Genomic DNA, 19,021 nt, shown 5'->3' with positions numbered 1-19,021 from the left:
AAGCGGCTAACCAATGTTGTAGCAGAGCAAACACACCCCTATTTACCAGCCTGGTTGTGTGCCGCACTTTGCAACGGCGTGAGTGTTCATCAGCAGACCTTTAGGTAGCTGGCGTGAGATTGTGACGTTATCGAAGGCAAACATATAGCTCTCAGACGAGCGAGGCAGCAACTTGTAACGCTAGTCCCACAATAACGAGGTCAACTTATTACAAACTTGTTCCATTAACGTTTGAGTCAGAAGCAGCATTTCTAAAATGCATAACGAGATATTTTCAGTTATTAGCTATCAATACCCTTGATAATTAACGGAATGAATAGCATGTTGAGTGGCAGTGTCGAAATAAGCATGTGCAGTACGTTTGTGGAAGGCAGTAGAGGGTGAAGTCAGCAGGTGGCGCTGTTGAATAACAGTACAGCACTATATAAATATACATCAGTAAATGATTTTGGACATTTGCATATAGCCTGCTACTTTGAATCGGTCCATTCAAAACCAGATTAAACAGTGGATGGTATATCATCAACCTGAAGTCAACTCATATTGTTTATATGTGTAAAGTTAAGGTGCTAGGTGCAATAAACACTAAATACTCCATCCTGGTGTTATGACAAAGGTTAGAGGGGTCCTCCACAGTGTGGGCCCTCCTCAGGTGAAACAGCAGGTCCTGGATTTCAGGCTGTCGCGGGATGAGTACAGATCCAGGATATCAGCCTTCATCCTGTACGGGGTGCGCTCTGGACAAGTGCTACCTCTCAGCCCAGGGGCGCACTTGTAGGAGAGGTATTCGTTGTTTGATTCATGGACGAAACCAAGAGGTCATTGGCTCAGTCATACCAGTAATTATCTTATTATCTTCATACTACACCTCAGGGGAAGCTCGACCGTGCCCAGGTACAAGTCTTTGTTCCACTGTGGGTTGTTGTTGAAGATGACCTTGGCCTGGAGGGTCTGCTTACCCATTAAGACGCTCACAAAGCCATCCATCTGGGAGAAGTGTTTAATTAGAGCATTATCTTTAACCGGCTGGTAGTGGGTAGCGCAGGCTAGAGCTGATAACTTTGGGTTTGATTCTCAGACTTTACTTACAGTTACTGAAGGCAGTGGGTTTGGCCTTGGCAGAGAACAGGAGGTCTGTTGTATAACCCGAGTTAACCTCTGCTTGAATTTACTGCTACTACTTGCAGAAAGTCTATGGGATTAAATGTGGGCTAGAACTACACTTTTAAAGCCCCATGGAAATGTTGCTTTAAATCTTTCGTATTTCTCTATTACATAAAATTTTCATGACTAAATTAGCAACAATAAAGTAAAAAAAAAAGGTCTGTGTAATAAATGTTATCTAAAAATCATTTTAAATACTTTGCAGAACACAGAAATCTATTTTATTTCGGACGGCCATTCTTGGTTAATGAAGCTGAACTTGTCCTTGCTTGAACTGTTCAAGTCTAGGTTCAGCTGGGCGCCTGTGGTTTCAGGCGCCTTATGTCCTCCACAGTATCATAAAATGTCTAATGTTATAGAACCATTGAGTATACTCATATTCAACAGGATCATGCAGTGCAAAGGCAAAGTAAGATCTACAATGGAAAGCAATGTACAGTGTATAATACATAAAGATGTGAAGAGAGTGAATTTATGAGACAAGTTGCAACATGTGCACAGCCTGACAGAAGCCTGTGTAACAGATGCATGGCTGCACAGACATTGGAGGAGCAGATAAGTCAACTATCCAGCCAATGGATCCACTCTGAGCTGCTGCTGCCGCTTTGCATACTGAGCCTCTGTCCAGCAGTCATTACTCTTTACTCGATTATGACGGCAACACCAACACAGGATGCCATATTAAACAGAACATTCCTCATCACCACATGGGATTTCTTCATGGTGGTGTGAAACAGGACGTGTCAAACGCCAGACGATGACGAAATTCCCTGGTTTCGTATTGTTTTTATTTGCTCCAGTTGTGTGATGTTGCATCTGTTTTGCACCTGCCTCCTATCCTTCTCCTTGCTGATGGCGTCCTCCCAGGTGAGTGCCAGTGTGACAAACAGCTTCAAAGACTGCAGCCAATTTTTCTACATGCATACCCCACCTGCAGGGGTGAAGGGGACCAGCCTGAGGAGGATCTGCCAGAAGTATGCAGACAAGCTGCGCTATGCCACGTTGTATGACAGCAGTCGCCGCCTCCCTCTCTACTCGGCCTACATCTTTCAGAAGTCTGATGGGAAGAGGAGGATGGACACACCGTGGATGTACGAGCCACAGGTAGAGAGAGCGGCACTAATATATTTGGTTTATTTGTCACTTAGTGTTAAGTCTGAAGAAGCAGCTGAATGTTTTTAAGCAACAATGACACTGTCCAACAAAAACAAGATCAATTGTAGTACAATACCTGCTTGTATTTCTGCTCTTGCAGTAAAGATCAGTCAGTATGCTTGTTATTCAAGAACCAACAGCACAAACGTAAGAATAAAACAGAAGTAATGTTATTTACATAAGCACATAGGTTTGCAGTGGGACATTTTAAAGGTCAGGTTGGAGGTTTCTGATTGCTGCCATTTTGCCAGTCAAAGCTTGAGAAAGAAAACAAAGCCTGTATGGAGTGCATGCTGGACAAACAAATTAACAATCCCCAACTGATATGTTGAGTCATTTGTCAATAACTCAAATATGCCCCCAAACCAACTGTTTTTTAAAGGAATACTTTTTGGAATATATACTGTACATGTACATATATAGATTGATATCACCCTCATCTATAAGTTTCAGTAAATATGGAGTCAGCAGCTGGTTAGCTTAGCAGCACTTGTCCCTCCCTCATTACCACCACTGAGATCCTCCTTGAACAAGGAGCTTGTACTGGGCAGCTTTCAGATTGTGCGAATGTGATCAGGGCATCTCAGTAAAACTTCCTTGAATAAGTCAAGGTAAAAAGAAAAAAGAGAGAGTGCTAGCACACATACAAAAACATAAATATTGACCATGCAAACATGAGATATTCTCATGTAACTCATGGCAAGGAAGCGAATAATTCCATCCATCCATCGTCAACCGCTTATCCTGCATACAGGGTCGCGGGGGCTGCAGCCAATCCCAGCTAAGCAGTTAATTATATTTTCCCAAATGTTTCAACTACTCCTTTAATTGGATACTGTATTTATTTATTTATCTCATTTCTTTTTTTACACAATTTTTTTTTAATCACCATGATTATACATTAAAAAAGGTAAAACTAACTGCTGAGGCTATACCTTGTGGTGGAAAATCATTACTGGTATTAGATTTGAGATAGAAGTTGGAAGTTTTTGAATGGAATCCTATTGCAGTCAGAGACTTTAATAGTACTGCATTTTGCATTGGTTTAAGTTTCTTGGCCTCTGGAAAACATTCACTTTCAAATTTCTTTAATTTCTTCCTCCTACAGTTGGTTTCTGATGATGAGAACGGCAACATGAGAGCACTTCCCCTTACTGAAGACACACCCCCTCTTATTGAGGACAGCCAAGCTGTGTTGGAGGACTACACAGACGCTGTAGAATACAGACGTGGTCCACTGAATCCTGACCTGCACCAATCAGAGCCAGATGACAAATCGTCTACATATACTCTCACCAATGTAGTCCCATTAATCCCGAACTTCCTGGACACTTCCTGGAACCCATACTTGGACATTATCCGTCGTCGCCTCAACAACTTCTGCCATGGCAAATCCTTCGTGGTGACAGGGGTGACCGTTTCTGGGGCAGCCATCCAGCGAGAAAACAGGGACCGCCTGGCAATCCCGAAACACTTATGGCTGGCTTATTGCTGCCCACGGTTTGACCGTAACTCTCCCTATGAGGTCAGGTTCATGTTCCCTAGTTATGGGGGCTATGCACTGAATGGACAGACTGACCAGAGTGTGGTGGAAGTCCCTCTGAAGACACTGGAGAGCTTCCTGAAGAGCAAGACAGACATAGACAGTGACCTGACAATTTTTTACAAGGGCTGTGTGTCAGAAAACACCTTCAAGAAGAAGAGAGACCTGACCAGTGTTTCAGTATGATGGGACATCTTGAACTGGATGTCATGGATGAAGCCAATGATGAAATGCATCTACTGTATAAACATGACTCAAATCTTTGATTGAAGCAGTTTTAAGTAGTCCTGGTGTCACATGTTTTGGAATTAAATTATTATTAAACTACTACTGTTAAATTGGAATTACATTGGAATTGTATTATAAGTAGGAAAAGAGCCATTTTATGACAAACACAGCTCTTAATGTTAACTAAAGGAAATAAGGTGCACCTGCACATTAGAGGGCACTGTAGGAATTTAGTATCACACTTCAATAAAGCTGTGGGACTTACAGAGAGAGAATATAAATAGAATTATCAAAAAGCTAAAAGTAGCAGAGCCTGAGATTTCCTGACTTCCACAATCAAGTATCTCCCAGGCCCCCAAAACACTAGATCCTACGTTTCCTATCATGCAACTCTAATTCATACAAGTCATAAAACGCAAGAAGTACAACAACATGTGGAGGAGAAGTGACTCCACATGTAGGCCATGTCAGATTAGCCCCTGGATTTCATGGGCCAAATGTTGAAACAATTCAAACAATGTTCCTGAAATTCTCTACCTCATTTTGGGTCTATGTGGCTTACTGCTTCTAAGAAATGTGTCTATTACTGTATATATCGCAGTGCTGAACAAATGAAGCTTCACTGTGTAAATATTTAGCAAACTGAATTTTTAAAAGATATTACTGAGTGAAAATAAACGTATATCTATGAGTAATATGTACACAAATGAGGTATATTGTGTGAAAAAGGTGCTAAAACATTTTCTTTATGGGGAGTTTAGCCCATGTAGTGGATTGAACCTGTGACGTTCTGTGGTCCATCCTGAACTAATCAGACTTTTGCATTTCACAGGATGATCAGCAAATGCAATATACCACTTAAGAAATCGTCTTTCATGGCCCTCAGTAGTGCCTCTATAACTATGTGTCCAGGTAATATATTGGATATAATAGGGTTCCTGTATGTGAATGGATTATGAGTTAAATATATTTAAAACAGGATGACACTGAGAATGTTTAGTGTGGAAAGTTTTTTTTATCTATCTTTACTAAAATTGTAACAAAATCTGTATGAAACATTAATAAAATCAAACTAAAAAACAAAACAGTTTCGAACATGCATGATATGAAGTGAAATAATCCTGTATTTATAATGTCCCTGCCCTTGTTTTTACAAGTAATCTGTAAAATTAGGTTTCAATTATGAATTACATTTTTCCTGATTTCCTTCTAGTTATATTGCAAGTTGTCCCTTTTAGAAAAGAATTTCAGTCACTATATCACTCTTGTCAAAGCCACTAGACTCCATTGATAAAAACAGTAATTTTACCTTACAGAACATGGGAGTTGCTGGGTCGATCAGTTAGTTTCTTTGTTGTTCTTGTGTTGTTCTTTATTGTGTGAATGTGTTGCTTTTGTTTGTTTGTTTTATTGTGTGGATTTTGTGCTTTAAAGGGCTATATAACACCAAAGTCACACAATAACACAAACTTACCAATTGAGACAGCGGTAGGTTAAAATACTATTTTTGTCAAGGGAGTTCTGGTGGCTTTGATATAGTGTTGAACAAAAAAGATCTTACTATTTTTAAAAAATATCTGTCTCTGTAGATATCATTTCCATAAGACAGACACTTGTGTGTTTTATGTTTTTTATTTTGAAAAAAACAAACATTTCAGTGGACGTACTTTGAAGGGGGGCTCCACTACCCGCAAGAATTATATTGCAGTGGTCAATACTTGACCAATTAAAAAAAATTGTCCCACTCACATAGGCTCAAAAACATGGGAAAATAAGGTCCAGGTTGAAAAATACCAAAGTTACCTTTTAAGTAAAAACTAAGTAATTAAATTAGAGCCCACATTGTTCATGGTCTTCATCTTATTTTTCCAGTGCTTCATTGAAGATATATCACATTTATAAAAAGTGTAACATTTAAAACCAAGATGAACAACTCGTAATTCAGCATGACATGGTACTTTTTTACAACCCTAGGAACGTGAATAGAATTATACATAAGATTTTGTGTAGGCCCATTTGAGGAGTGCATGGATTTGAAGAGGTTAAGAAGACCAGTGACAGAAACGCTGATGTCTGATGCTATTGGCTCCCTATATTAGCTGTTCCTCTAGCTGTGGGTGGATCTGGTGAGGTGTAATAATTGCACTGTTTTGCATACTGAGTCCTGATTACAGAGAGCAGGGTGTGAAACCTGTGTTAGTTTTACTGAGCTCCATGGGCAGATATAGAGACACGTTCAATTATTTGTAGCAGCTCCCAGAGACATACTTGACAGTTTAACAGCTTTAACTTCTCACCGGTGTGACATCAAAGCCCTCCTGACCATGGCATTTTGGGCGCAGACAGCTTTCTTGCTTATCAACATCATAGCATCACCGGTAAGAGGGAGAGTGGAAAAAGAGCTGTCTCCAGAGTGCAGAGAATTCCTCTACATGGGAACACCACCGACTGGGCTGGAGCACCACAACCTCCAGTTCATTTGTCAACGGTACAACAAGAAGCCACGTTACGTGACGCTGTACAACACTGTGGACCATATACCTGTCTACTCTGCCTACACTTTCAAACGCTCAGAGGGAGAGAAATGTGTGGATGTCCCATGGATGTATGAACCTCAGGTAAAGAAAAATAGCGGTTTGGACATGAGGTGCTAAGAACGTATTTTAACATGAACAGCATGCTAGACTTTTTCAAAATAAAAGTGCATGGAAGTGTTGTGTAATCATATTCTACCATCCTATCCTCATCCTCTCATTCACACTGTCTGTTTGCCTACACAGCTATCTACATCCTCTGATACAGATGAGATGCAGCCTTTCCCACGTGGTTACATGCACATGAATTTTGAAGACGCCCAAGCTGTTCTGGATGATTATACAAATGCCATCCTTCACGAGCGTGGTACCCTCAACCCAGACGAGCATCAGAACGAACCTGATGACAAGGCCTCCACCTACACCCTCACCAATGTCGTGCCCATGGTGCCCGACTTCAACAACAGAGTCTGGAACAAACAGGAGCACATCATCCGCAAACGGCTTAACAACTACTGTCGTGGATCAGCTTACATTGTCACCGGTATCACCACCTCGGGGAAGATGATCCGCCGGCAAAACATCAACCGTGTTGCAGTGCCCACATACTTGTGGTCAGCTTATTGCTGTGCTGACTACGACCACAACGCACCTTATAATGAGCGCTATAAGTTCCCATCTTTTGCTCACTATGGTCTCAATGAAGAGAACAAAGAGGTTGTGGAAATCTCCGTCCAGAAGCTGAAGGAGTTCCTCAAGAAGACAACCTTTGTAGATCAGAACTTTCAGATCTTTGTGAATGACTGTGTCCCACCAGCGTCCAGTAAAACTGATTAGGGAAATTAGCTATAAGGCAGCAAAGTTCAATTTGGCTATAACTATCCAACTCATGTTCTGTTTCTTCAGCAGACAGTTTGACTTGTCATAGTAAGAGAAGCAGAGGTGTTACTGATAAGATTAACAATGGCTCCAGTAAGTTTAAGGCTGTATTCAAAGCTGCCCACTACACCACAGTGCACACTGATTTGGCCTAAATGTAGTATGCAGTATTCCAAAAATATGTCATACGGATGTCATACTGATTCAGAAAAAATCTCCAGTTGCATCGAACCAGTCTACCTCGCATACTGTGTCCCATAATGCAAAGCGCTAAAATGGTCACAAAAACCGGTCTTTAAAAAAAAAAGGTAATCTTTATTTAATCAGGCAGTCTCAACAATTAGTCAATGTTGAAATGGCGAACAGCACCATCCCTGAATCAGTGATGGATAAGGAGGAATGTATCTGCTCTGTTCCTGATAACAATACATATAAACTCAATGTTGGATTTAAGTTATGTATGTCATGTTGTTTTCTTATTGACAGCTCGCTAAGCCTGTCTTCGTAATATCAAACATTAGCTTAGCAGGCTTAATAAGCATTATGGCTTTGTCATGGAATGTTCAAATGGAGCCAGCTATAACATTCCATTCATTACAGATCGGCTGTAGCCTTGTTCTCCTTACACAAGATTAAATTAAATATAGAAATAGAATTAATAATTAGAACTTCATGAGTGGAAACCGGATAAGCCTTGCTCGCTTACTGCAAAATAAACTGATTTAACAGTTTCATGCCGCATACTTTAATGAAACGTAGTATGCAATATGTAGTACGTACTGCATACTGCATACTGCATACTGCATACTGCGGTCGCTGGTAGTATGTAGTAAGCACCTACAAATTCAAGTAAGTGACCCAGTATGTCATGCCAGTGTGACAGTGAGCCGGCATGTACAATACAAGGACGCTAAAACTGAAACAGCTCAATGGAATTCAGCCACAATTAATTTTATTATTAACTCCTGAGCTTTTCCTACTGTGACATGTCAAAATGTATTCTGTGACAGAGGTCTATAGCCTATTGGAGTAGCTAACATGTAATTTGTATCAGTAAAAAGAATATACACTGCTTTGTCATATTTGCAGTAATAAACCTTTGCAAACCGTAATTAAACTGTCTTTGAAGCTTTTTTTGACACATTTATGTGATATTATACAGATTACTTATTATCATTATCAAAAGTAACACATTTACATGAAAACTGTTCCTACTCTCAAACTTATATACTTTAAGGTCTCTTTTGGTATTGATTTCATAATTAACACCATATATTTTTTATGCTTTTTTATACTGGCTTATATAAAACAATCACATACCATATTGCAGCGCCAGTATAATAATTAATGTTACAAAAATTCACAAAGCTTTTCATGGGGTCACGACTACAGGCTATAGATTATTTGTATTCATACTGAGTTAAGAGAGTAGACTTAAGAGCGTTGAGGATGGTCTGCAGAGATTGTAGACTTTTGTTTTTCCTCCTTCAAAGCCATAGCTGAAACAGCTGTCTGCTTTGCAATTGGTTAAAAAGAACTGTTACACTACAGTTCTTTTTAATATAAGAGATCCGATCTTCTTCTCTGACTCTGATGTACAAGGTAAATTTATTTGTCATATTACAATCGAGTTGTAAAATGAGATGCAGTTTCTTGCTCCCTTGCTCCCGATATACAGTATATCAAAATTATAAATTTATATAGAGAAATAATCTATTTTGTTTGAAGCAGTACTGAGGATGAATTTAGGATTCTCATAGCCTGGGGGGAAAAGCAGCTATGTAGTCTCGTGGTGAGACAACAAATACTTCTGTATCTCTTGCCACATGGCAGCAGGGTGAACAGGCTGCCCATGACAAAACAATCAGTTTCTTCCTGACGTACATTTTTGTTTTTACTTTCTTTCATTCTCACCCTTACTTTGTAACCCTCTGTCTCAACACAAAAAAGAAAAAGAAAACTGAACGCAAAACATCATTACTAAAGCTATTTGTGCACATCTTGATCCTTCACGTTTCATAATAGAGTATCAAGTCAGCATAATTTTTTGCTCTGCAGTTCACAGTGATAAAATGCTCTGGATGCTTGATAACATTCACGGTTTTTGAATTACTGCTACGAATTGTGTGGCACTTTGAATATATGTAAAAGGCTTTACAATGGGAGACTAGTTTGCTTGAAGTGTAGATGAGGCAATAAGGTAAATGCTGAGTGTGATAGAGCCGGGACAGAGGCTGTACTTGTTAGACAATTGTGGATTTGCCGTGGTGTGTTTCAGGTTATAGGGAGACACACGAGCAGACGCAGAGAGGTCTGAAAGGACATAGAAATTGTAAGATTGAAGGAAAGATGATACCTACATCAGAAAACTGTGCCCTAACCCTGGCAGCTGTCATGTCCATGCTGACATGTGTGTTGCTACAGGGGGCCCAGGCAGGAGTGGTCGGGGACTTCAACCATGCCGAGCGCTGTAAGGACTCTCTGTACATGGGCACTCCACCCCGAGGCTACCTGAGCAACTCCTTTAAGAAGATCTGCCAGAGGTATGAGGACAAACCCCGCTATGTCACCCTGTACGACCCCCACAAACACATCCCCATCTATTCTGCCTATACGTTCAAGAAGTCGGATGGGGAGAAGAAGGTGGACTTCCCTTGGATGTTTGAGCCCCAGGTGAGTGTTGTTTCAAACTTAATTTTAACGTTAATTTTAATGTAATACAAGTCTTGTTTCAGCTGAATTTCAATTCAAATCCATTATAGGTAGGTGTGCTTTTTCTGTGCGTGTGGAAACACACGTCTCACATACCACATGTACATCTATTTTTAAACATTTATTAGGCATGAGCAATTACACCATTACCTGTATCTGTTCAACAAACTAAATGATCTGTATCTGTACTCGGAATTGACAGGGCTTACATTGGATGTGGGCGGGACTAACCAGAAGTTAATTTAAGCCTAAAATTGATAGGGGTGGATCAGAATCTGCTAGAAAACTATTTGCAGAACAGGCTCAGAATTGAGCTTCAGAGCAATGTTTTGATCACAATAGTAGGAGAACTGTTTACAGAACATTCCTGTATTTATTGTTTATTAGAAAACGGATATTGACACAATTAACTTTGACACCCATACACATAAAAAGTTCATTATCTGTACTAGATACTCACACAAGTACTCGCCTTAACCCTTCCATTTATGAAGACTTGCATTATGTTTTTAGGCTCAGAAAACAAATGCTCACAAATACAGTATTTCAGAAATCCACACCTTACGATCTGGGACAAGTGTATTACTGTTGCTACAGACAACAAAGTAAGCTTGAGATAAGCTACTTTATTGGCCATGAATGGTATTTCAAGGAGATACTGTTGCCATGACCATTTAGTCTCTAGTGCAGAGTGGTCATACTGATCTTCAAAGGGCCGACATGGCTGCAGGTTTGCGTTCACACCAAGCAGGAGCACACCTGACTCATTCAATCAACTGAATGGCTTCACACAGTTGATCTGTTGTATCGGGTGCGCTCTTGCTTAATCAATGATTTTCTGCTTTAACATTTCAAAAGCAATCAAACTGTCAACTAGATTGTCTTCTTCTCTCTCTCTCCCTCTACAGCTGGCCTCAGAAAAGAGCAGCAGTAACATGGAGCCCTTTCCCCAATCTTCAAGTATGCATATGAACTTTGAGGACACCCAGGCAGTCCTGGAGGACTACGCTGATGTGGTTCAGTATGAACGTGGCCAGCTAAATCCTGACGAGCATCAGGCTGACCCTCTGGACAAAGCCTCCACCTACAGCTTGACAAATGTGGTACCCCAGATCAGGGAGTTCAACCTTGGCCCCTGGTCGGAACACCAGGATCTCCTCCGCAAACGTCTCAACAACTACTGTCGTGGCAAAGCCTTTGTGGTAACCGGGGTCACCACATCAGGTCACACGATCCGTCGCAACAACCTAGACCGGGTGGCTGTACCGGAGTACATGTGGTCGGCCTACTGCTGCACCGAGTTCGACCAAAACGCACCATACTTTGTGCGCTACAAGTTCCCTGTGTTTGGATCTTATGGGCTGAACGATCGTGTTAACAACCACATGGTGGAAGTTCCTCTGAAGAACCTGGAGAAATTTCTCAAGGGGAGGATGGATGTGGACAAAAACTTTCAGATTTTCTATAATGACTGTGTGCCAGATAACTGAGATAAATTGAAGGGGATCTCTGTTATAAGTCAAGTTTCAAGTGTGTTGGAAAATCTACTTGAGACAAAGGCTCTTGCAGCTCAAACTTTACATTAAACAAAAATGTGTTGTCAAATTATATTCAAAATTAGCAAACAATAAAATGGGAATTAATTGGAGTCTGTCTCTTTTCATTATCAGTGACACTGCAGATTATTTTCTGTATGAATTGTTTGGTCTGTAAAGTGTCAAGAAATATCCTGGAAACCAAATGTGAAGTCTACAAAGACAACTGTCATTTGAAGGACACGCTCTCGCGTCAACTCCTGCCCCCTACTCTGCCTCTGATTGACTAACCCTAACCAATGGAAACAACAAGTAATGAACATTCATTATTTTCTGAATGATCTTCATGTTTGAGAAGCTGGAACCACAGAATCTTTAGCATTTTGGGTTGAAACATGTCTTTGTTTCAACCAAAGACCATAATAGCCTAAATAAAATAACTAATGTTCTCTCAATCTTTCTTAATAATAATAATAATAAAAAATTGAGTGTTAAATTATTAAACATATATAATATTCACAATATTGGTAGTGTATAGTGCTACAACCAAAACAATTCTATGCTATTTATATCCGTATCCATAATGTTTGATTACTGAGCTTAATGTGCATTTTCACACAATGGAAATAATTTGATGATATAAAAAAAGATGACAAACTCAAGCATTTACTTTTGAAGCAAGGAAAGAAATCATTGAGGGAATCACTTAATGTATGTCCACGCAGATTTGATCTTCAACAGGATTTTAATGTAGCAATAATGAAGAAATTGATCATCAAGTTGTTTTAGTAGTTTGTTCCTAAAATACGTTGTAATTTTGATTCCATCCAAAGGATGGCACTACAGCTGCTTTTAAAATTTCAATACTCACAGTCCAGAACAAAGTCCATCTCAGTAAACACTTTGCATTGCATCTAGATGAAGAAATCCCACATTTTATTTAGTTAGTTCATCCCCACAAATAATAATTCATTTAAAAGTTTGAAACTGAGTGGCTGTCACTTAGTTTGTTCCTTTTTTGGCAGTCTGAGGCATACACAGATTATAAAATGAAGACTGATCCAATGATGATACTCTTTTCCACGCCACCCACCCTCTCCTCTGCAGCTCCATCTTCTCCAGCTGACATCCATAGTAGTGAGGGTCAAGGACTAACAAGTAGCTCCCCCTGTCCCCAGTGCACACCCCTACTATCCCCTTAGAGGAGTTGTCCCTATCCCCTCCCATCATGACTGGAGATCCATGCGTCTCAAAGTGCCGATGGAGCTCTTCCACTGCAACACGCTCCAGCTCTGCCCCTCCACCTCTAACATGTACCAATTTACAGGGGACATCATAGAAATAGTCAAGGACCAGGGAGGCTTCAAATGTCCCTATCCACTCCCTGGAGCATGAGAACGAGCCTGGTTTGTCCCCCATGGTGACCAAGGCTTGCTGGATTTCTGGGAGGCTTGGGGGAGGCCTGTGCTTGTCGTTAAGTGGAAAACAGCTATGGCAAAGCCAGGAAGCCATTGTCTGAATGGTGCGGTAACCACATCCCCAGCCTCTGTCATCTTGTCCATCACAGCCATAATGGAAGTAGAGGTAGTCTCCTTTTATCAGAGAACATTTCTCAGGATGTGTAAATGGATGAGCAAGACCAGTGTGGACATTCTTAGGTAAGGTTGTGGTCTTCTTCATATTGTCCCCCTCTTCAGCTCCACTTCCTCCCCAGTCAATCTGCTCAGACTCCGCTGCTAAAACCTTTTTATCCATGTTTCCAGTTCGTCTCTGTCGAGCACACACTTCACATTTAATCTAATGCATTCAAAATGTTCCCAGCTGTTCATAAAATGGTTTATTCACCCGGTTCGTCTACATCGCTTCATACAGTCGTCTGTTGTAACTGCAATAACTGTCCCTTCGGTGCACTTGCAACACTTGAGTTCCGCCTTAGCATCGTTCCCACCAACGATGATGCCGTCAGGAGCATTTCTGCCAGGTCTTTGCATGAAAATATAGCCTAACATCGTCGGTTTTAGCCTTTTATCAGTGGAATTTCTTCTATCTTGGTAAAAGGTGTGAATTAGTGTTAGCTGTTTAATTGTAGAAACAAATAAAAAAGCTGAATAAAGCTGCAGTAATAAGGAGCAGAAAATGCGCCCCGGTAGATGCCGGTTGATTGACAGTTGTCGATTTTGTAGTAGCCTAACTTATAATTTTCATGATATCGTGAAACCTCATTTGTTTCTAGAGGTAGCCTAGCTTATATTTCTGGGTGTTACAGATGTTTGAGCAGGCTTTAGAGCACGCGACCACAACACATCTCAACACACCTGGCTTTAATTGATTTTAGGCTAATAAATAATTCGCTCGCTTGTTTTTTTTCTTCTCCCACAAAATGGCGACCCTGATAAAACATACAAAATTCGCCTCTTTATTGGTGGTTTTGCTATCTGTGTGCGGTCTTCTCTCGGCTGAAACGGTGCGTGTAGGGACTCGGGAAAGCGTCGGACTAGAAATAGACTGCAGAGAAGTCGAAGTGAGAATAACCGTGAAGCGACAGTTTTTCGAGGAGAGACGTATCCCGTTCAGACCTGAGTATCTTAGACTTGGAACACAGCAGCGGCCCTGCGGACCAAAGGGACCAATGTCTGATTCTGAAATGGTCATCTCTGCAGGGCTGCAAGAATGTGGGACTGAGTCCAGTGTAAGAGAAGGGGGGTAACACTAGAGGGGAGCGAGGACGAGTTGGACAATTCAGATAATAACGTTTCTTTTATGTATAAAGAGCAACACAAACACCTGAAAAGGTTCATATTTAAGCACAAATTGGGCTAAAAGATACAAATGAGTAGAGGGAAACTTATCAGATTATCATTATTGTAGTCTTGTTCAATGCGTTCTGATAATATGCAATCATGTGTTTTTCCTACAGGTAAAATTACTGGAGCTGCTTGACTTCACTGTAATTGTATTTGAGCGCCAGTAGCTACCTCTTGAACTACCTTTAGCTGTCCAGTATTATCACTTATTCATAGTTTGTGTTTGACAACATCAACTCCTCATGTCTTTGGACTAAGAAGTTTAGTTTTTTAACCATCTAATTGGATGCAGTGTAATTCACACGTTAATCAGGTGTGTAGAAAACTGAAATCCTGCAAAAGGAAGCGGGTATATTTTACAAAATGCATTGATTTGGTCTTAAATCATTATCAAATAAGACACGCATTACTTTCTTTTGCAATCATAACAACAAACACATAATATGGTTGCAGTGAATCTAAGCAGGTGGTGGTATTTTTTTCTATTATGGTTTCCTTTGTTCTTTATACTTGCTCTTATCCAGGTTCATGGTGAGTGGCTTGTGTACGCCAACCAGCTGGTACTGTTTCCTGCTGTGGTTCTCACCTCCACAGGCAGTGTGATAGTTAGAGGGGCAACTATTGAAATACCTGTTGAGTGCCGTTATAAGAGGTAAGACAGATGCCATATTATTAGATAAATCCTCACACCTACAGAGTACACATTTTCCTTGGTTCAAGTTTCTTATGCAGCACATTATAGGAGCAGTCAAGTCATTCTTTGCCGTTAGCTGTCATCAACACTTTGTATAACATGCACCTTATCTATGTGCGAGCACAGAAAGCAGACAGTGAGTGGAGAACCATTAACCCCAACCTGGCAACCAATGACATCTACAATCAGTGTCTTTGGCCTTCTGCACTTCTCCCTTCGTACCATGGCAGGTGAAACCATTATCTCATTGACTCTAGACCGTATCAGTGGAAGATTTCTCTGACGACAGTAATATGTGGACATATTGCTTCTATCTGGATTCCATGTGGAAGTGGGACTGAAAATAAGTTTTGTTTGTTCTTCTGCAGGTGACTGTACCTCTCTACGTAGTTCCTCAGTGTATCAGCAGGGGGAAGCAGTGTTTTTAGAGGCCAGTGTGGAAGCCCCTCTGCACCCTCCTCTTACTCTATATGTCGACTCCTGTGTGGCTACGTTGACGCCTGACCCGCTCTCCTTGCCAAGCTACAAGTTTATCACTAAGCATGGGTGAATCTTTCCCTCTGACTAAAATAAATGACAAAAGAACTCAATTATATAATACTCATTTATGGATAGTTCCATACATAAAACTCACATCACATCAAAAGGCTACTATATGGCACACTGCTAAACCCAAGAACTCAAAGGTAAGATTAAATCTAGTTATTGGATCCTCATAACTGAGTTTGATCATCTGTCTTAATGCGTTTAGCTAGGTTGGAAAAGAAGCTAGGATGAACGCAGCATGTCTAAATCTATTGCCATTCATGGAATCATTTCAGCATGTGTTGCTCCTCCATTACAGGTGTCTAATGGACAGTGTATTGCCGGGGTCTCTATCTAAATTCCTCCCTAGGGAGCAAGATAACAGACAGTGCTTCAGTGTCCGAGCTTTCCACTTCAACTCGGAGTCTTTGGGACAGGTAACAAAACCTCACTGGACTGTAGCCAGTTCGTTCCTTTCTAAATGATAATTATTGTAATTGGAGTCATCATTTTAGCACAAAGGGTGTTATTTGTGTAGTTGTGCTCATTTTATCACTCTTCCTATTGCATCTGCAATGTGTTTTTTGTCAAACATTCAATGTGTGCGTTTTTAATTGATCAAGGCCTAAAGATATTTATGATATTGTTGCATTGAATCCTGGATCAAATGTACTTTATTGATTAGGCTTCTTTTCTTCTAGATGTTCATCAGCTGCCACCTCAGGGCCACTCTGAAACAAAACTCACACCGCCACCTTGATAAAGCCTGCTATTTCCATCCCCCCACATTCAGGTTAGGCCGCCAAAGTGTTAGTGATCTTCAGTTGTTAAATCAGTTCATCATGATTTGGTCTTGTGTGCGTGTGTGTATATAATTTTCATTTTGTGTATTTTATGTGTAAGTGTATTTTATTAGCTGGGTCATCACAACTGAGGTGTATTATCAGGATGTTTCTCTGTCATTCAGCTGGCGTGCCACAGAGGGAGACAGTGCTGTGTGTGAATGCTGTGACTTTGGCTGCTTTAGACAGGCTGAAGAGGAGAACAGTGGCCACACTGGTCACACAACCCAACCAGATACAGGTTGCTAGCCCTTTCCAAAAAAAATGCAACCTACACAAATGCATATAATAGCCTGACCTAACAACTTGTGTATTTGATGTATGCAAGCTTGCTAAGCCAGTTTTATGTGTTTGTTTTGACAGAAAAGAAGTACGAGATGGACACAACAGTTGGGCCACTTCACACGCTTCCAAGCTCCTATTGGAAAGGCCGTCTATCAGTCAGTCACTAAAGAGCCTTTTTCTAACTTAGGTGGGTATAGGGATTGTCAAGACCAAAACCAATGTTTGACATTAAAGCATCTATGACATTATTTTTCTCATGACTCATAAAAGTAAAGAAATGTGTTTTCTAAAAACGTATAGTTGGAGGCCATGGATAGCAAGCTATAGCATTTAAAGCCCCGACATGTGTGGTTTACCACTTGATTACTTTGGACCCCAGAGGCCTTTTGCAGCAGTATTTTACTATAGCCATCACAAAAGCTCCCCTATACACCACTGCCAACTGCAGACAGAAAATGTTGGCGGAAGAGATAAAACTGCCATAATGTGCACCAAGCAGTATGACTGAATAAACGTATGTAACGTCAAGAGTTTTTCTCTCTGGAAAAAGATCTGTTCATCATCTCAGACCATGCCACTTAAGTGATGCTTTAATAATTTTGTTTTTGTAAACTACAGGATCATACAGCAAACTGTCTGAATTGTTTCTGTATGTAGTTTAACACTTCCCTGCTGTATGGTAGCACATTGAGCCAGTGCTGTTCCTGTTTTGACTGACAATGCTCCTAAACCAAAACAGGTTAGTCAGTCGTATACTTTGAGGAAGTTGTACCTAACCCCAGGAGAAACAAACATAACACAGCCCAGATTTCACAGTTGTTTGTTTTATTTGTTATACTATAAACATTCGTTTGTGAATGATATGTTAAAGTTACTATTATACACGTACTTTAGGAGCTTTAACCTATTTGTCTTTAGCAATCTCAACACTTTTAAAGTTCTTGGAAATGAGGACAGAAATCCTGTTTATAAATGTGTGTCTCGTCTGAGACAGACCAGGTAGTTTCATCATGACTGAAGAATGGGTAGTTTTTTCATTCAGCCATGGAAATTGATTTACCATGAAAACAAACCCATCAGGAATTTCCACAAAGAGGTCAAAGAACTACAATGGAACCTAAAATATCTCTGAGGCAATAAGCACAGTGGAATAAACAGAGTAAGAATGGGACAGTTACGCAGCCATGTTCTGTATGTGCTTTACATCCCCTGTCTGCAGTAGAAATACTTGTCCAGTCCCGTGAGAGGAAATGGGACTGACCAAATGGAAAACCTGGTAGATTTCAGGACTACAATACTTCTTGATCTGGATCTCCCTGAATATAAGCCATTGTATTAATAAACAATTCAAAGAGGATATTTTCTAGAACTCTCATCCTAAAAAAAGATCATAAAAATGCTCCTAAGATCAGCTAAGTTTTGTATGTTATTCTTATGTAAAGCAATTTTGTGATTCTATATATATATGTAGATCTAGAGCTACCAATGTATGTATCAAATAATATGCATCTCTATAATCTGTGAGGACTTTATTAGGTACACCTTGCTAGTACTGGGATGGAGTCAGGTTGGAGTTGCTGTCAGGACTGGCTTAATTCTTCATGGCATACTTTCAACAAGGTGTTGGAAACATTCGTCAGAGGCTATGGTTCATATCAACATGATCGACAGTGAACTTTGTACAGTACTTTGAAAATTGTCATGTTCGAGAAACCAGTTTGAGATGATTTCAGCTTTGTGACATGGTGTGTTAGTAGCCATCAGAAGATGGGTACACTGTGGTCATAAAGGGATGGACATGGTCAGCAGTAATACTCAGGCGGGCTGTTGCGTTTAAACCATGCTCAGTTGGTACTAAGGGGCCCAAAGTGTGCCAAGAAAATCTCCCCCACACCATTACACCATCAGCAGCAGCCTGAACTGTTGATACAAGGCTGGATGGATCCATGCTTTCATGTTGTTTACTCCAAATTCTGACCCTACCATCTGAATGTCCCAGCTGAAATCGAGACTCCTCAGACCAGGCAACGTCTTTCCAATCTTCAATTGTCTGGCTTTGGTGAGCCTGTGGGAATTGTAGCCTCAGTTTCCTGTTCTTAGCTGACAGGCGTGGCACCCGGT

The 19,021-nt window shown here is 40.5% G+C and overlaps 5 protein-coding genes across 7 annotated transcripts; 4 read left to right on the top strand and 1 right to left on the bottom strand.

The window, feature by feature from the left end:
* The first annotated feature begins 1,440 nt into the window (after nucleotides 1-1,440).
* On the top strand, nucleotides 1,441-5,140 carry si:dkey-85k7.11 (endonuclease domain-containing 1 protein). Its single transcript, XM_038730449.1, has 2 exons — nucleotides 1,441-2,268; nucleotides 3,428-5,140. The coding sequence occupies exons 1-2, from the start codon at nucleotides 1,972-1,974 to the stop codon at nucleotides 4,046-4,048; spliced, it is 918 nt and encodes a 305-aa protein (XP_038586377.1). The 5' UTR covers nucleotides 1,441-1,971; the 3' UTR covers nucleotides 4,049-5,140.
* Nucleotides 5,141-6,315: 1,175 nt separating this feature from the next.
* On the top strand, nucleotides 6,316-8,615 carry LOC119911525 (endonuclease domain-containing 1 protein-like). Its single transcript, XM_038730425.1, has 2 exons — nucleotides 6,316-6,708; nucleotides 6,871-8,615. Exons 1-2 carry the CDS (start codon nucleotides 6,415-6,417, stop codon nucleotides 7,459-7,461), a joined length of 885 nt encoding a protein of 294 aa, XP_038586353.1. The 5' UTR covers nucleotides 6,316-6,414; the 3' UTR covers nucleotides 7,462-8,615.
* Nucleotides 8,616-9,743: 1,128 nt separating this feature from the next.
* On the top strand, nucleotides 9,744-11,863 carry si:dkey-85k7.10 (endonuclease domain-containing 1 protein). The gene is made up of 2 exons (XM_038730424.1): nucleotides 9,744-10,176; nucleotides 11,124-11,863. Exons 1-2 carry the CDS (start codon nucleotides 9,853-9,855, stop codon nucleotides 11,703-11,705), a joined length of 906 nt encoding a protein of 301 aa, XP_038586352.1. The 5' UTR covers nucleotides 9,744-9,852; the 3' UTR covers nucleotides 11,706-11,863.
* A 613-nt stretch (nucleotides 11,864-12,476) lies between these two features.
* ufsp1 (UFM1-specific peptidase 1 (non-functional)) lies at nucleotides 12,477-13,700 on the bottom strand. Its single transcript, XM_038730417.1, has one exon. It carries the CDS (start codon nucleotides 13,503-13,505, stop codon nucleotides 12,753-12,755), a length of 753 nt encoding a protein of 250 aa, XP_038586345.1. The 5' UTR covers nucleotides 13,506-13,700; the 3' UTR covers nucleotides 12,477-12,752.
* A 148-nt stretch (nucleotides 13,701-13,848) lies between these two features.
* Nucleotides 13,849-18,311, top strand: LOC119911519 (zona pellucida sperm-binding protein 3-like). Of its 3 annotated transcripts, none has more exons than XM_038730414.1 (8): nucleotides 13,849-14,439; nucleotides 15,079-15,206; nucleotides 15,375-15,478; nucleotides 15,617-15,794; nucleotides 16,144-16,210; nucleotides 16,475-16,566; nucleotides 16,741-16,856; nucleotides 16,979-18,311. In XM_038730414.1, exons 1-8 carry the CDS (start codon nucleotides 14,131-14,133, stop codon nucleotides 17,065-17,067), a joined length of 1,083 nt encoding a protein of 360 aa, XP_038586342.1. In that variant the 5' UTR covers nucleotides 13,849-14,130; the 3' UTR covers nucleotides 17,068-18,311. The 3 variants fall into 3 exon arrangements, with proteins under 3 accessions (XP_038586342.1, XP_038586341.1, XP_038586344.1); XM_038730413.1 differs by having other exon boundaries at nucleotides 13,854-14,439; nucleotides 16,093-16,210; XM_038730416.1 differs by having other exon boundaries at nucleotides 13,858-14,214; nucleotides 16,093-16,210.
* The last annotated feature ends 710 nt before the right edge of the window (nucleotides 18,312-19,021 follow it).

Source organism: Micropterus salmoides, unplaced genomic scaffold (genome assembly GCF_014851395.1).
Source record: "Micropterus salmoides isolate LMB-PRFRI ecotype aquatic unplaced genomic scaffold, ASM1485139v1 Ms_hic_scaffold_2, whole genome shotgun sequence".
In the NCBI taxonomy this organism is placed as follows: Eukaryota; Metazoa; Chordata; class Actinopteri; order Centrarchiformes; family Centrarchidae; genus Micropterus; species Micropterus salmoides.
This window is presented reverse-complemented; position numbering and strand designations above follow the sequence as displayed.

What these genes read in the sequence shown, in the direction of transcription:
- LOC119911525 (XM_038730425.1), top strand. Translation starts at nt 6,415, where the DNA reads ATGGCATTTTGGGCGCAGACAGCTTTCTTGCTTATCAACATCATAGCA. An exon ending in CATGGATGTATGAACCTCAG is followed by an intron (nt 6,709 to 6,870) that starts GTAAAGAAAAAT and finishes TTGCCTACACAG; the next exon opens with CTATCTACATCCTCTGATAC.
- LOC119911519 (XM_038730413.1), top strand. Translation starts at nt 14,131, where the DNA reads ATGGCGACCCTGATAAAACATACAAAATTCGCCTCTTTATTGGTGGTT. An exon ending in GTTGAGTGCCGTTATAAGAG is followed by an intron (nt 15,207 to 15,374) that starts GTAAGACAGATG and finishes GTGCGAGCACAG; the next exon opens with AAAGCAGACAGTGAGTGGAG. An exon ending in CACAACCCAACCAGATACAG is followed by an intron (nt 16,857 to 16,978) that starts GTTGCTAGCCCT and finishes TTGTTTTGACAG; the next exon opens with AAAAGAAGTACGAGATGGAC.
- si:dkey-85k7.10 (XM_038730424.1), top strand. Translation starts at nt 9,853, where the DNA reads ATGATACCTACATCAGAAAACTGTGCCCTAACCCTGGCAGCTGTCATG. An exon ending in CTTGGATGTTTGAGCCCCAG is followed by an intron (nt 10,177 to 11,123) that starts GTGAGTGTTGTT and finishes CTCCCTCTACAG; the next exon opens with CTGGCCTCAGAAAAGAGCAG.
- si:dkey-85k7.11 (XM_038730449.1), top strand. Translation starts at nt 1,972, where the DNA reads ATGTTGCATCTGTTTTGCACCTGCCTCCTATCCTTCTCCTTGCTGATG. An exon ending in CGTGGATGTACGAGCCACAG is followed by an intron (nt 2,269 to 3,427) that starts GTAGAGAGAGCG and finishes TTCCTCCTACAG; the next exon opens with TTGGTTTCTGATGATGAGAA.
- ufsp1 (XM_038730417.1), bottom strand. Translation starts at nt 13,505, where the DNA reads ATGGATAAAAAGGTTTTAGCAGCGGAGTCTGAGCAGATTGACTGGGGA.